The sequence below is a fragment of the Arachis hypogaea genome, chromosome 5 (genome assembly GCF_003086295.3).
Source record: "Arachis hypogaea cultivar Tifrunner chromosome 5, arahy.Tifrunner.gnm2.J5K5, whole genome shotgun sequence".
Taxonomy (NCBI): Eukaryota; Viridiplantae; Streptophyta; class Magnoliopsida; order Fabales; family Fabaceae; genus Arachis; species Arachis hypogaea.
In genome coordinates this window covers 73,649,521-73,666,169 of record NC_092040.1, presented here as the reverse complement: position 1 = coordinate 73,666,169, position 16,649 = coordinate 73,649,521, and the positions used below count along the sequence as shown (strand labels likewise).

General features: G+C 37.0%; 1 protein-coding gene across 1 annotated transcript; it reads right to left on the bottom strand.

Annotated features, from left to right (window-relative positions):
• Positions 1 to 15,193: 15,193 nt before the first annotated feature.
• LOC112803601 (uncharacterized) lies at positions 15,194 to 16,351 on the bottom strand. The gene has a single exon (XM_025847085.1). It carries the CDS (start codon positions 16,349 to 16,351, stop codon positions 15,194 to 15,196), a length of 1,158 nt encoding a protein of 385 aa, XP_025702870.1.
• Positions 16,352 to 16,649: the final 298 nt, after the last annotated feature.

The following is a 16,649-nucleotide window of genomic DNA, read 5'->3' as shown; positions in this document are numbered from 1 at the left end:
AGCCTGGACTCCTGGGATAAGCTGGTCACTGCCTTCTTGGATAAATTCTTTCCTCCTCAAAAGCTGAGCAAGCTGAGAGTGGATGTTCAAACCTTCAAACAAAAAGATGGTGAATCCCTCTATGAAGCTTGGGAAAGATACAAGCAGCTGACCAAAAGATGTCCATCTGACATGTTTTCAGAATGGACCATGTTAGATATATTCTATTATGGTCTCTCTGAATTTTCGAAAATGTCACTGGACCATTCTGCAGGTGGATCTATTCACCTGAAGAAAACGCCTGAAGAGGCTCAAGAACTCATTGACATGGTTGCAAACAACCAGTTCATGTACACCTCTGAGAGGAATTCTGTGAATAATGGGATATCTCAGAAGAAAGGAGTTCTTGAAATTGATGCTCTGAATGCCATATTGGCTCAGAACAAAGTGTTGACTCAACAGGTCAACATGATCTCTCAAAATCTGAATGGATTGCAACATGCATCCAACAGTACTAGAGAGGCAGCTTCTGAAGAAGCTTATGATCCTGAGAACCCTGCCATGGCAGAGGTTAATTACATGGGTGAACCATATGGAAACACTTATAACCCATCATGGAGAAATCACCCAAATTTCTCCTGGAAGGATCAACAAAAGCCTCAACAAGGCTTTAACAATGGTGGACGCAATAGACTGAATAATAGTAAGCCATATCCATCATCTTCTCAGCAACAGACAGAGAACTCTGAACAAAACAATTCTAATTTAGCCAATATAGTCTCTGATCTGTCAAAGGCCACTTTCAGTTTCATGAATGAAACAAGATCCTCCATTAGAAATTTGGAGGCACAAGTGGGCCAGCAGAGTAAGAAAGTTATTGAAACTCCTCCCAGTACTCTCCCAAGCAATACAGAAGAAAATCCAAAAGGAGAGTGCAAGGCCATTGATTTAATCAAAGTGGCCGAATGCACTAGGGAGGAGGAGGACGAAAATCCTAGTGAGGAAGACCTCCTGGGACGTCCTTCAAGCAAGAAGGAGTTTCCTAATAAGGATCCAGAGGAATCTGAGGCTCAATTAGAGACCATAGAGATTCCATTAAATCTCCTTCTGCCATTCATGAGCTCTGACGACTATTCATCCTCTGAAGAGGATGAAGATGTGACTGGAGAGCAAGTTGCTCAATACTTAGGAGCTATCATGAAGCTGAATGCCAAGTTGTTTGGTAATGAGACTTGGGAAAGTGAACCTCCCCTGCTCATTAGTGAACTAGATACTTGGATTCAGAGAACTCTACCTCAAAAGAAACAAGATCCTGGCAAGTTCTTAATACCTTGTACCATTGGCACCATGAGCTTTGAAAAAGCTCTATGTGATCTGGGGTCAGGGATAAATCTTATGCCACTCTCTGTAATGGAGAAGCTGGGGATCATTGAGGTGCAACCTGCCTTGTTCTCATTACAATTGGCAGATAAGTCAATAAGACAAGCTTATGGAATAGTAGAGGACGTGCTAGTAAAGGTTGAAGGCCTTTACATCCCTGCTGATTTCATAATCCTAGATACTAGGAAGGAAGATGATGAATGCATCATCCTAGGAAGACCTTTCCTAGCCACAGCAGAAGCTGTGATAGATGTTAACAGAGGTGAGTTAGTCCTTCAATTGAATGGGGACTACCTTGTGTTTAAGGCACATGGCCATCCCTCTGTGACAAAAGAGAGTAAGCATGAAGAGCTTCTCACAGTTCAGAGTCAAGAAGAGCCCACACAGTCAAATTCTAAGTTTGGTGTTATGAGGCCACAACCAAACTCTAAGTTTGGTGTTAAGATCCCATATCCAAATTCTAAGTTTGGTGTGGACAACCATACAACATTGACCTGATCACCTTGTGGCTCCTTGAGAGCCACTGTCAAGCTATTGACATTAAAGAAGCGCTTGTTGGGAGGCAACCCAATTTTATTTATCTAATTTTATTTTATTTTGTTTCTTTGTTATTTTTGTGTTTAATTAGGTACATGATCATGAGGAGTCACGAAAAAAAAAAAATTAAAAACAGAGTCAAAAACAGAAGAAAAAATTGTTCACCCTAGAGGCAGCGCAGACTGGCGTTCAACGCCAGTAAGATGCATCTGGCTGGCGTTCAACGCCAGAACAGAGCACCATTCTGGCGCTGAATGCCAGAAACAAGCAACAACCTGGCGTTTAACGCCAGGATGCGCACACAGAGGAAGAACTGGCGCTGAACGCCAGAAACAAGCATGAAACTGGCGTTCAACGCCAGAAACATGCATTACATGGGCGTTTAACGCCCAGATCATGCACCAATGGGCGTTTGAACGCCAGAATGATGCATGGAGGCAATTTACATGCCTATATGGTGAAGGAATGGTATTTCTTTTCACCTCAGGATCTGTGGACCCCACAGGATCCCCACCTCTGGATCTGTGGACCCCACAGGATCCCCACCTACCTTTTCTTTTAATCCTAATCACACTCTCCTAATCTAAATCTCATTCTCACTCTTCCCCATGTCACTCTTCCCAAAAACCTTCACCAATCAACTCAATTCATCTTCCCAATTACCCAATGCACCATTCACATCAACCTCCTCTTCCCCATAAACCCCACCTACCTCCATAAAATTCAAATTCAATTTCCCACCCATTCCCACCCAAAATGGCCGAATTCCCACCCTCCCTCTCCCTATAAATACCTCTCCTTTCTTCTTCATTTTCACACAACACAAACCCCTTCTTCTCCCATATAGCCGAAACCAATTCTCTCCCTCTCTACCGGATTCTCTTCTTCTTCTTCTACTTTTCTTTTCTTTCTTGCTCGAGGGCGAGCAAATTTTAAGTTTGGTGTGGTAAAAAGCCTAAACTTTTTGTTTTTCATCACCATCAATGGCACCTAAGACCGGAGTATCCTCAAGAAAAGGGAAAGGGAAGACAAAAGCTTCCACCTCCGAGTCATGGGAGAAGGAAAGATTCATCTCCAAAAGCCATCAAGACCACTTCTATGATGTTGTGGCAAAGAAGAAGGTGATCCCCGAGGTCCCTTTCAAGCTCAAAAAGAATGAGTATCCGGAAATCCGACATGAAATCCAAAGAAGAGGTTGGGAAGTCTTAGCCAACCCCATGCAACAAGTCGGAATATTGATGGTTCAAGAGTTCTATGCCAATGCATGGATCACTAGGAACCATGATCAAAGCATGAACCCGAACCCAAAGAACTATATCACAATGGTTCGGGGGAAATACTTAGATTTTAGTTCGGAAAATGTGAGGTTGGCGTTTCATTTACCCATGATGCAAGGTGATGAACGCCCCTACACAAGAAGGGTCAACTTTAATCAAAGGTTGGACCAAGTCCTAATGGACATATGTGTGGAAGGCGCCCAATGGAGAATAGACTCCAAAGGCAAGCCAGTCCAACTAAGAAGACTGGACCTCAAGCCTGTAGCTAGAGGATGGTTGGAGTTCATCCAAAGATCCATCATCCCTACAAGCAACCGATCTGAAGTTACTGTGGATCGGGCCATCATGATTCATAGCATCATGATTGGGGAGGAAGTGGAAGTTCATGAGGTCATCTCCAATGAACTCTATAAAATAGCCGACAAGTCCTCACCTATGGCACGGCTAGCCTTCCCCCACCTTATATGCCATTTATGTTACTCGGCTGGAGTTATCATAGATGGAGATGTCTCCATTGAAGAAGACAAGCCCATCACCAAGAAAAGGATGGAGCAAACAAGAGAAGTTCCTCACGGCCCTCAAGAAGAACATGAGGAAGTTCATCATCAACAAATGCCTCAAGGAATGCACTTTCCTCCCAACAACTATTGGGAGCAACTCAATGCCTCTTTGGAAGACTTGAGCCATAATGTTGAACAATTAAGGGTGGAACATCATGAACACTCCATCATTCTCCAAGAAATAAGAGAAGATCAAAGAGCAATGAGGGAGGAGCAACAAAGGCAAGGAAGGGACATAGAAGAGCTTAAGGACATTGTTGGTCCTTCAAGAAGAAGACGCCACTAGAGGTGGATTCATTCCTTGTTCTTTATTTCTTTCTGTTTTCGGTTTTTAAGTATTATGTTTATTTATGTTTTGTGTCTCTACTTCATGATCATTAGTGTGTAACCATGCCTTAAAGATTATGAATAAATCCATTAGTCCTTCACCTCTCTTAAAAGAAAAATGTTTTAATTCAAAAGAACAAGAAGTACATAATTTTCGAAATTATTATTGAATTTAATTTAATTATATTGATGTGGTGACAATACTTTTTGTTTTCTGAATGAATGATTGAACAGTGCATATGTCTTTTGGTATTGTTGCTTATGAGTGTTAAAATTGTTGGCTCTTGAAAGAATGATGAACAAAGAGAAATGTTATTGATGATCTGAAAAACATCATGAAATTGATTCTTGAAGCAAGAAAAAGCAGTGAAAAAAAAAGGGGCGAAAATTTTAGAAAGAAAAAGCAAGGATCCAAGGCTTTGAGCATTAATGGATAGGAGGGCCCAAGGAAATAAAATCCAGGCCTAAGCGGCTAAATCAAGCTGTCCCTAACCATGTGCTTGTGTCATGAAGGTCCAAGTGAAAAGCTTGAGACTGAGTGGTTAAAGTCATGATCCAAAGCAAAAGAGTGTGCTTAAGGGCTCTGGACACCACTAACTGGGGACTCTAGCAAAGCTGAGTCACAATCTGAAAAGGTTCACCCAGTTATGTGTCTGTGGCATTTGTGTATCCGGTGGTAATACTGGAAGACAAAGTGCTTAGGGCCACAGCAGAGACTCATAAGTAGCTGTGTTCAAGAATCAACATGCTTAACTAGGAAAGTCAATAACACTATCCCAAATTCTAAGTTCCCAGAGACGCCAATCACTCTGAACTACAAAGGAAAAAGTGAGATGCCAAAACTGTTCAGAAGCAAAAAGCTACAAGTCCCGCTCATGTAATTAAATTAATATTCATTGATATTTTGGACTTTATAGTATATTCTCTTCTTTTTATCCTATTTGATTTTCAGTTGCTTGGGGACAAGCAACAATTTAAGTTTGGTGTTGTGATGAGCGGATAATTTATACGCTTTTCGGCATTGTTTTTATATAGTTTTTAGTAAGTTTAAGCTACGTTTAGGGATGTTTTCACTAGTTTTTATGATAAATTCACATTTATGGACTTTACTATGAGTTTGTGTGTTTTTCTGTGATTTCAGGTAAATTCTGGCTGAAATTGAGGGATTTAAGCAAAACTCTGAAGAAGGCTGACAAAAGGACTGCTGATGCTGTTGGAATCTGACCTCCCTGCACTCGAAATGGATTTTCTGGAGCTACAGAACTCCAATTGGCGTGCTCTCAACGGCGTTGAAAAGTAGACATCCAGGGCTTTCCAGCAATATATAATAGTCCATACTTTATTCGAAGAATGACGATGTAACTTGGCGTTGAACGCCAAGTACATGCTGCTGTCTGGAGTTAAACGCCAGAAAAACGTCATGATCCGGAGTTGAACGCCCAAAACACGTCATAACTCGGAGTTCAACTCCAAGAAAAGCCTCAGCTCGTGGAATGATCAAGCTCAGCCCAAGCACACACCAAGTGGGCCCCGGAAGTGGATTTATGCATCAAATACTTACTCATGTAAACCCTAGTAGCTAGTCTAGTATATATAGGACATTTATCTATTGTATTAGACATCTTTTGACCATCTTTTGACCACTTTAAGTCTTTTTCATTCGGTCACTTGATCAAGGAGAGGGCTGGCCATTCGGCCATGCCTGAACCTCTTTTGCTTATGTATTTTTCAACAGTGGAGTTTCTGCACACCATAGATTAAGGGTGTGGAGCTCTGCTGTACCTCAAGTATTAATGAAATTCTATTTTCTTTTATTCAAATCTCTCTTATTCTTATTCCAAGATATCCATTCGTACCCAAGAACATGATGAATGTGATGATAAGTAACCCTCATTATCATTCTCACTTATGAACGCGCGTGATTGACAACCACTTCCGTTCTACATGCAACAAGAGCTTGAATGCGTATCTCTTAGATTCCCCAACAGAATCTTCGTGGTATAAGCTAGATAGATGGCGGCATTTATGAGGATCCGGAAAGTCTCACCTTGTCTGTGGTATTCCGAGTAGGATCCTGGGAATCCGGAAAGTCTAACCTTGTCTGTGGTATTCCGAGTAGGATTCCGGTAATGAATGACTGTGACGCGCTTCAAACTTGCAACCTGCTGGGCGTCAGTGACAGACGCAAAAGAATCAAGGGATTCTATTCCAGTAGGAGCAGGAACCAACCAGTGATTAGCCGTACTGTGACAGAGTGCGTGAGCATTAGTTTTCACTGCGAGGATGGGATGTAGTCATCAGCCATGGGTGATGCCTCCAGACAATTAGCCGTGCGACTGACAACCGCATAGGATCATTTTCCCGAGAGGATGAAAGTAGCCAAAGCTGATGGTGAACCCCTATACAGAGCTTGCCATGGAAAGGAGTAAGAAGGATTGAGTAGAAGCAGTAGGAGAGCAGGCGTCCTTGAGCCATGCAGCATCTCCATTCGCTTATCTGAAATTCCCACCAATGAATCTGCATAAGTCTTCTATCCTTTTATTTAATCTATTCTTTTATCTTTATTTTCGAAACCCATAAACCATTTTAATCTGCCTGACTGAGATTTACAAGGTGACCATAGCTTGCTTCATACCAACAATCTCTGTGGGATCGACCCTTACTCACGTAAGGTTTATTACTTGGACGACCCAGTACACTTGCTGGTTAGTTGAACGGAGTTGTGAATTCAACCAGTGCCATAATAAAGCTTTCATACAAAGACAAACAACTTAAAGAGAATTGATCACAATTTCGTCCACCAGTTTCAGAGATATTTATTTTTCTGGATTAATGTTTCTTACCAACTATTTTAATAATGTAAGACCCAATTCATGGCAAACCCTAATTGACTAAACCCTAATTTCTTAGTAATTTAGTCTCCTCTAACCTAATCAACCGCCAATTCCTTGGTCACTTATGTAGAATAAAAGGTTAAGTCCAATTCTAGTTTATTAGCCATAAAAACCCTAATTACCCAAATATAAGAGGATTATATGTTACGTATCCCATTAAGTCTAAATAATTATTGATTTAGGAGGAATTACTTTCAAGTTATTATTCAAGTGAGTTAACTTTTCTAAGAATCAACAAGAATTCACGTAGAACAAGAGTTATTTTTTAATAGACTCAAATTCATAAGATGAAAAACAAAAATAATCCCTGAATTTGAATCAATATAATAATTAAAATAGAGTGACAATAGTATTAATCCATAGAATAAACATAGCTCGTAATTTTAACAATGGAGGTTTAGTTGCTCATGGCTCATAGAAAAACTAGGGTTCAAAAGTGTGTAGAGTGTAGAATGAGGTAGAGAGGGAGAAAGAGCTCGAAGGGCTAAATCTTTTCCCTTTTATATCTAACATAATTTGGTTTGAAAATAAAATAGAATAACAAATTCTAAACCTAAAAGACTGTGTTTTGAAATGATAATAACCAAAAGAAAATAATTAAATGTTCCTAATGATGTTGAATTAACTAATTTATGCACAATTTCGGAGTTATGTTAAGGGTTAGCGAAGATAGGAAAGTCTTTATATATCCTTTGATTAATTGTTTGATTCGTTTGGTATTAACTCTCCTTGTTTCAACTGCTATAACTAAGAGATCTTTTTCATTTATGAATATTGTAAAGAATAGATTTAGAAATAAAATTGAAGATGAATTTTTTTGTTAATTATCTTTTGATTTACATTAAAAAGATTGCTAAAAAATTTGACATAGATTCTATTATTAATGAATTTTATGATATGAAAAATCGACGTATAGCACTTCGTTAATAAAAAGTACACATATTTTTTGTACTTTAAATATATATTATTTATCGGTATATTTTTGTAATACATTTTATATTATAATTTATTTGCATATATATATTTTTTTAATATTATATATGCTATTGACCATGATAATATTTTTCCATTCGTCTTTAATCTTGAATATTTTGTGCATATTGAATAACAAGTGATATGAGAGCTTAACTCTTTGGTAAATATTATAGTATGAGAAAATGATCATTGATAAGAACAAGCACAAGATATGAACATATGGAAGGTAAATAATCTTCTCATCGTCCTCCATTACTAGATGTAACCAATTATTCTTATTACAAGAGTACAACGATCATATGCTAAAGTGTCAAGATCTGAGAATTTGGGATGTTATTGAAACTGAAATTTTGGTTCCCATGAAAACCACTAAAAAAAAGGTTGGAGGAGCAGATACGTCCATAAAAAATGAAAAACCAAGAGCCGATTGGAGGGATGATGATTATAGAGTCTCGTTCAAATTCAAAGCTATAATTTATCAAGAATTTTACACTAACATGGGCATTGAAGATTCCCTCTTATTTCTTTTGTAGGAATTTTTCTCATATTAGCTCGGTTAACGTTCATTTCTTCATTACAAGCATTTGAAGATCAAGATGAAGATGAGCAAGAAGATTGTGAAGAAGATTTGAGGTTTATGGTTGATATTGAAGAGGTTAACAAAGGGTTTCAGTTTGCAAAGCCAAAATGTTGAAGAATTATGGATACAAGGGTCATTGAATGAAGAAAATGGATGCTTAATTTGAAGCAAAAGAAAAACACCCATTCAAGTACACTTGAAAAGTGTAGCCAAAAACGAAAAAAAATGATGCCTTAGGAAAAGGTTACGCTTTTTAGGCTTCGGAGACACTTTTGTAGGCGATGCCTATATTAGTGTTGCCTATTCTCAAAGGCTACGCTTTTCTGTAGCAAAGGCTACGCTTCTCGCCTTTGAGAATAGGGTACGCTTTTTAAGTGATGTTGTTCAGGACCTAAGGCTACGCTTTTCAGCACTAATAGTTACCATAATTGTAAAGAATAGGCTACACTTTTCAGGGCTACTGCATCACTTTATAAATGTAGCAAATAGTATACCTATAGCTACTCTATATAAGTGTAGCCTTTTTTCCCTCAGTTTTTTTTTTTTAAATTTCTGTTTATATATATATATATATATATATATATATATATATATATATATATATATATATAAACAGAAATTTCTAACAATTTTTTTATCTAAACTCTAATATTTGAGAATATAATTATATATATAATCCTGTATTGTTAATTAAATTAGTTAATTATTATAAAATAAAAATGTATACATATATAATAATACCATACAATAATCTTTAAACAATAAAAATTATACTGAAACAAAATATAATTATACAATGAACCAAAAATATTGGAATGATCATAATTTTGAGCATTTATACATCTCAAACTAGAATAAGTATACTCATATAATGCACTTAGAGTTTACTACTAATAAACTAGAAAAAATCAAAATATTATATCATATAAATGTATCTTAGCTTCTAATAAAAGACATCATCATCAACCATACATCTTTCAATTTCCATCTTTGTCAATAAACCATCATGATAAGCATCTCAATCTTCATTTGCATATTCAGAATTATCCTGCATAATTATATAGAAAAATAATTATAATTTGAAAAAGTACAACAAGAAAAAAGTAATTAACAGACTAATAACACATACAATATCCGAGAGGCATAGGATAATTGAAACTACTCTACTTTTCATATCACCAAAGTCTTTTGCTTTAAAATAACAATCACATTCAGGGGGATACTATAACTCACCATAAAGGACAACTAAAAAACGGACTAACACAACTTCATACTAAATGGGAACTAAAATAAGAAAAATTAGAAAAATCAGAAAATCCAAACCAGAAAAATAAAAAAACCAGAAAAACCAGAAAAATTACAGCTTTCACCCTGATAACAATAATATTAAAATTACATAATGAAAAAACAAAACCAAAAAAACCAAATCACAGCTTCCATCTTCTTCAATTTCAGTTCAAATTAAAAAGATATAGCATCCTCCTAAGTTCTAACAAATAAAAATTTTAAACTCAAAATCCTAATTAACAATTAACAATATATAAACAAATATTAGGGAATAAGAAAAAACTAGTCATACCATATTTATGTTTGGAATATGTGTTGATCCATGAGCGCTATTTGCATCAATTGGAGAGTGTTGGGCATCTTGTAACAAAGCTTCAATTTCTTCCGGCCTCATTCCAGGTTTAGATCGCTGAACTAGTAACTTAATCATGTTTCGCAATCCATGAAGGTCAGCCTCTTGGTGCTGCTGTTTGGCCTTCATGTCTCCAAGTTCAGCCTTCAAAGATGTGACTTCCTCCTGGTGTTGTTGCTTGAGTTTAGAAATTTCTGCATGCTTTTTTAAGTTACGTCGTGTAATAGATCTTCCATAGTACCTAACCCGACCTGGTTGTTCTTTTCCAAATAAAGACTCAAAAGCTTCCTCATCTGTTTCACCAGCAGCTTGCCGGTTTTGGAATTCATCCTAATTAAAAGAAACATTTGAAATAGAATTAGTTACTGTATCCTAAATTTGATTTATAATCATTAGTAATTCAATGAATTCTCATACAATTGCATCTTGTGTTTCCTGATCAACTTCCTTCCTTTTCCGACTTGTTCGAGTAGCAAGGAACATTTCAAACCTTTTTGGTTCCTCATTTGTTTCCTTTGTCGTGCGCTACAAAATAAAGCCTTAAATAAGTAAGTCTATAACAACATAACTTAAATTAACTAAACAAATCCCAGCACAAATATGAAATAAGTATACCAGAGCCACTCGTACTCTTCCAAAATTGATTGGCCCCATGCGATGTGGAAACTTTTGCTGTTCTTGATGTTTCTTTTTTTTTCACTTATTGACTATAATTGAATAAAAAGTTAGCATATAGAAACAGAGAACAATATAATTAAATTTTGCTTCAGCAAACAAAATTACAGCAACCAGAATAGTAGCAGGTATAATTGCACAGAATAGAATTGCAGAAAATAAAATTGCACAAAACAGAACTATAGAAAATAGAATTGCAGCAACTTAAAATTACAGCAAACAAAGTACCCAAAAATAGAATTGTAAATACAGAAATTCAGAAGTTCAGAATGGAACTGGCAGCAATATAACCTAAAAAAATTCAATTCAGTTCAAGAACCTACATCAGAATGGATATGTGTTTGTACAGCATGAGAGAGGACAGATTCCAACATTATCAATTGAAATTTCATTATTTTGCTTATGTCTTAACAAACAGTAATATATTCGCAATTAAAGTACCAACTATTTTACCTGGATTGTAGGATGACTCCAATAATAGATCAATTTTATGAATTGACTTTCTGGAACTTGTGTCGGTCGATTTTTCACCATATCTTCGATGGTATCAAAGGGAACAAAGTGCTTCTACTTAATCTTTCCCTTGAACCGCTTCCAAGCATCCCGAATTGCTTGGATCACCCACTTTTCTCCACTATTTGGGAGGATAAACTTGGTCTGCATGATATCAACAGTGTTATATGCACCTTCTTATATTTAAAATAATCGACATTTAATAATAATAGAAGAGTCTTATATTAACATAGTTCCACATGAATTTCTTAGCTTTAGGAGTTACAGCATGCCAGCTAGTGTACAAAACACTCGCAAATCTTTTATTTCTACCAATCGTTCCTACGAAACTAGTTAAATTAGACACACTTTGATCGGTTGGTCCTACTGGCTATCCAATATCAAAAATAACTTCTTCCCGCTGTTCCATAGTTCTTGCATAAATCTCTTTGCAAGTTGTTTTTCCCTGGGTTTTCTTCTTCTTTGGCTCTCCTAGTTTCACGTATTAGGGGAAAAATTAGGGAGTAATTAGTGATGCCAATTGAAAAATTAAGCATTATGATTTACAAAAAATATAAAAAATGATAGAAATAAATTACCTTCGTCATCATCAATGTCCTCCATCACATGTGAATAATAATTTTCATCAAGTGGAAAGCTATCTCCCACATCATCACTTAGTTCAGAGCTTAGTCCGTCAATTTCTACATCTATCCCATTTTCGTTTAAAAATTCATCAATAGTTGTAGCCCTTACCCTTGGCTTGCTCTTTTCCTTTTTTGATCCATCTTGCTCTGACATTAAATCTTCAGCTTGTGGGGTAGTGTTTAAACTCAGCAAAGTAGTGTCATGTTGCCTTTTTTTGAGTTCTACCATGTGTGACTTGAATAATCTGCTGCTGCCTTTGGTTGATTGTGGACTGAGTAGAATTTGCACAACTCCGATCTTGGCTTACACTTGTTGGCATGCTATTATTCATATTACGAATTGCATCGAGCTTCCTTTTAAGTTCATCTGCGCCTACCTTTGTAAGCTTAGAATTGTTCAAGCCTTGTGTTGACGGTTCATGTTGTACTTCATGCTTCTTTTTCTCAGCCATAGCCACAGTAAAGTGATTCTTTCTTTTTTTATTTTCTGGCTGTTGCGCAGGAATGCTTGGCTGTACTTCCAAGGTTTCAGGCGTGAAATTCATTCTTTTGTTGATTGTGCTGAGTGTGCTTTGTAAATGAGTAAAATCTAGCTTCTTTGATGTACATTTCTTCACTCCTTTGGTTGCACTAAACTCTTTTTGACTTTCGACTACATCCAACCTTGGCATAGTTTCCTCCTTGTCATTACGTGCTGCACCTTGCATCACATATTGCTTGCGTTCATTTACAATCTTTTGTCTCTTGGCTTCAAATTGTCGAAACAAATTCTTACTTGATGTTGCTTTAAGATCAATAAATTCTTTATTCCTACACAAATAAATTAGTTAACTCGAGTTAATATAAGCAATAAAGTGACATATCCTATAAGAAACACTAACAAAATGAGAAATTAAAACAAAAATATGACTTACAAATAAAAAGGTGAAGAAAACTTAGTTATACATATGTATATATTAAGCAATAAATTGCTTAGGCTGACCCATCAGAATCAGAATCTCCAATGAAATTTGCCTCATATTCTTGGGCAGAAGTCACTTGGGGAACCATTTCAATAACTTTAGGTTGTAGATCATTCCTCTCCAGAATAAGTTCACCATCATCAGCTGGTATGGCAGGACTTGTTATATGCTCGTGTTGTTCTCTATAGAAGGTTTGACGGGCCTCAGACTCAGATTCGTTATTTGTTTTAAATAAGTCTCTTGGGATAGTTTCCATAACATAATGTTTGTTATGTTCATATGGATCTTGCACATAAAAACACTGATGTGCTTGAGATGCTAGTATGAAAGGTTCATTCTGGTAGCATTTCTTGTTGAAGTGAACAAATGTAAGACCATACTTGTCTCTCCCAGCATCATACCACTCACACCGAAATAATACAACCTTAAAACGCCCAAAATAATGTAACTCTACTATCTCAAATAACCTGCCATAATAAGCTACAGTGTCTTGAATTGGACTTTTATCTTTAGCACTTGCAAAGCTTGAAGTTAAAGCAGTTAATGTGACACCACTATTTTGTGTTTTTCTCCTTGCCTCACGCTCCATAGTGTGAAACCTATATCCATTAATTATATATCCAGAAAATCTTCTTGCAACAGAGCTTGGACCTCGAGATAATTCTTTTAGCCAAACAGGCACAACTGGATCCCTCGCCCGAGTTTCAAACCACTACAAGAAGGTTTTACTGTGAACTTTTGCTTTTCTCCATTTTGTTCCCCGCTGATTGTTAACCTCATCCTCATGCTCTCTGTAGTTAATAATAGTTATGTTTGATCGGAAAAAATCTAAATGCACTTGATTTAGTGAATAAACATAAGTTATATTAAGTTACCTAACATAATCTGCGACTTCTTCACAATTGTATAATACATATACATGGGCTTGAGCACTTGATATGTCATCAAGATTAATTGGTTCTCCATTTCCCACGCCTAACGAACGACCTTTGTTAGAAAACAACTTTGAAGGAAAAACTTTGTCGTCATTAGGATCATCATCATTCTGAGGTCGCTTATTAAGTCTTGTTCGCACTTTCAAGGAAAAAACTTGGTCGCTTATTAAGTATCTTGAGCAGAAAGTTAAGCACTCTTCAGCCAGATATGCCTCTGCAATAGAACCTTCGGGGCGACTTTTGTTGCGTACATACGACTTTAATGTACACATGTACCTTTCTGGAGGATACATCCAACAAAACTGCACCGGACCACCCAATCTCACCTCATTTGCTAAATGAATGGGAAGATGAACCATTATGTCAAAAAAACTAGGGGGAAAGATCCTCTCAAGGTGCCATAATGTTTCCACAATCTCTAACTCTAGTTGATCTATCTCTTCCAGTGTGATTAACTTTTTGCATATGCGACGAAAAAAGGAACTTAGTCGAATCAACGGAATGGCCACATGATCAGAAAGGATGCTTTTAATCGGTATTGGTAGTAAGTAGTGTAGCAAAAAATGAGCATCGTGGGTCTTATACCCAGAAATTTTTCTTTCTCCTAGATGTACACACCATGATATATTCGAAGCACTACCATCAGGTAGCTTTGTTGTCTTCAAAACACCACAAAAAATTGACTTCTCTACAGCAGTCATAGAAAAGCATGCCTTTGCCAATTTGGTTCTCTTGCCATTATTCACCTCCTTTGGTTGAAGATTTTTCCAGATCCCCAAATCTTTTAAGTCATATCGAGCATTCAGATGATCCTTTGTCTTGCCTGGGATATCCAAAAGAGTTCCAATTATACTATCAAGTTTGTTCTTCTCTATGTACATGACATCTAAGTTGTGACGCAGTGGGTTCTTGTGCCAGTAAGGCAATTCAAAGAAAATTGATCTTTTTTTCCAATTCCATGGGAAACTATTTGATGTACTTTACTTCTTCCCGAAAACATTCTCAACATTTTGTAGCATCTCAAAAATTTCCGTTCCTTCTATAACAGGTGGAGGGGGTCTTAATTCTTGCTTCCCATTAAAAGACCTTGTATTGGTTCTCCATGGATGATCCATGGGTAAAAAGACACGATGGTCCATATAAACTGTCTTCCGACTATGTTTTAGTTGTAGAGAAGAGGTATTTTTGTTGCAACAAAGGCAAGCCAATTTTCCCTTTGTACTCCACCCAGACAACATAGCATACGCAGAAAAATCATTAATTGTCCACAAAAGAGCTGCCCGCATTTGAAAGGTCTCATTCTTTGATGCATTATAAGTTTCCACCCCTATTTCCTACAACAACTTCAAGTCTTCCATCAATGGTTGTAGATACACGTCAATATCTTTTCCAGGTGATTGTGGCCCAGGGATAAGCAAAGAAAGCATACAATATTCAGGTTTCATGCACATCCACGGAGGCAAGTTGTATACCATCAACATTACGGGCCACGTGCTCCATGAAATATTCATGCTACGAAACGGGTTGAACCCATCACTTGACAAGCCTAGTCTAATATTGCGTGATTCTTTTGCAAAATCTTCATTCATTTCATCAAAGTTCTTCCATGCCAGTCCATCAGTAGGATGCTTTAACGTCCCATCTTTAACGCGCTCCTCATCATGCCACCTCAGACTAGCTGCCGTTTTTGAGCACATAAATAATCTCTGAAGTCTTGGAATTATAGGAAAGTATCTTAGAGTCTTTGCAGGAATAGGACGACCATTCTTGTGAGGTTGGTTCTCGCTATTATCACTAGAATTTTCAGTATATCGAGATGTTCCACATACACAACATTGTGTTTCATCCTTTAGTTCTTTCCTATATAGGAGGCAATCATTAGGACAAGCATCACGTTTTTTATAATCCAGACCTAAATCTCTTATCATAGCCTTCGTGTTATGGAAAGATGGAGGTATGTTAATTTCAAGCATGGCCTCTTTCAATAGCTCAAGAAGGGAAGTGAAGGAGGCATTACTCCAACCGTGCAAACACTTTAACAAGTACAGGCATATGGTAAAAGATAATGTAGAAAATTTCTTGCAGCCCGGGTATAACTCTTGACTTGCCCCATCTATTAAATTATAAAACTTTTTAGCCTCTTTATTGGGACCTACAGTAACACCCTCAGCATGATCTCCAAATGCATCATTAAGCAGTCCTTCGATGTCATCGCGTGCACCTTCATCATCCGTGTCATCATCAACCACCATCGGGATTGTCCATTCCCCGTGATTAATCCATGTTCTATATCCCTTAACAAATCCGTCGGCTACTAAATGGTCAAATACCACATCTCTTCTATACCACTCAATGTTACAACACCTCTTACAAGGACATTGAATTTGTTGTCCGTCCGGTTCTCCCTCAAAGTATGCAAACTCTAAGAAACTAATAACATCATTGATATACTCTTCGCTATACCTCGGTAGATCCATCCAATCCTTTGGCATATCACAAAACCTAATCAATAATTATTAAATTTATAAGGGGTCATAAAGTGAAGATAACAAGAGTAGAGGAGGAAGGGTGTTATGAAATATAAGGGGCATGGGCTATGAAATGGACTTCATAGCCTTGTAGTTCGGTTAGGAAATAGTTCCTAGTCTTAGAAGTAATTCTCTAAGCATTTTACTAGAAACTCGCTGAAGCAAAACAAATTAAGGAAAACAAAGAATTTATAGTACATAAATAATAAGTTAAATTGCAACTTCATAACTAATAAAGGCAATCAACCTGGAGCTACACATG

What these genes read in the sequence shown, in the direction of transcription:
- LOC112803601 (XM_025847085.1), bottom strand. Translation starts at nt 16,351, where the DNA reads ATGCCAAAGGATTGGATGGATCTACCGAGGTATAGCGAAGAGTATATC.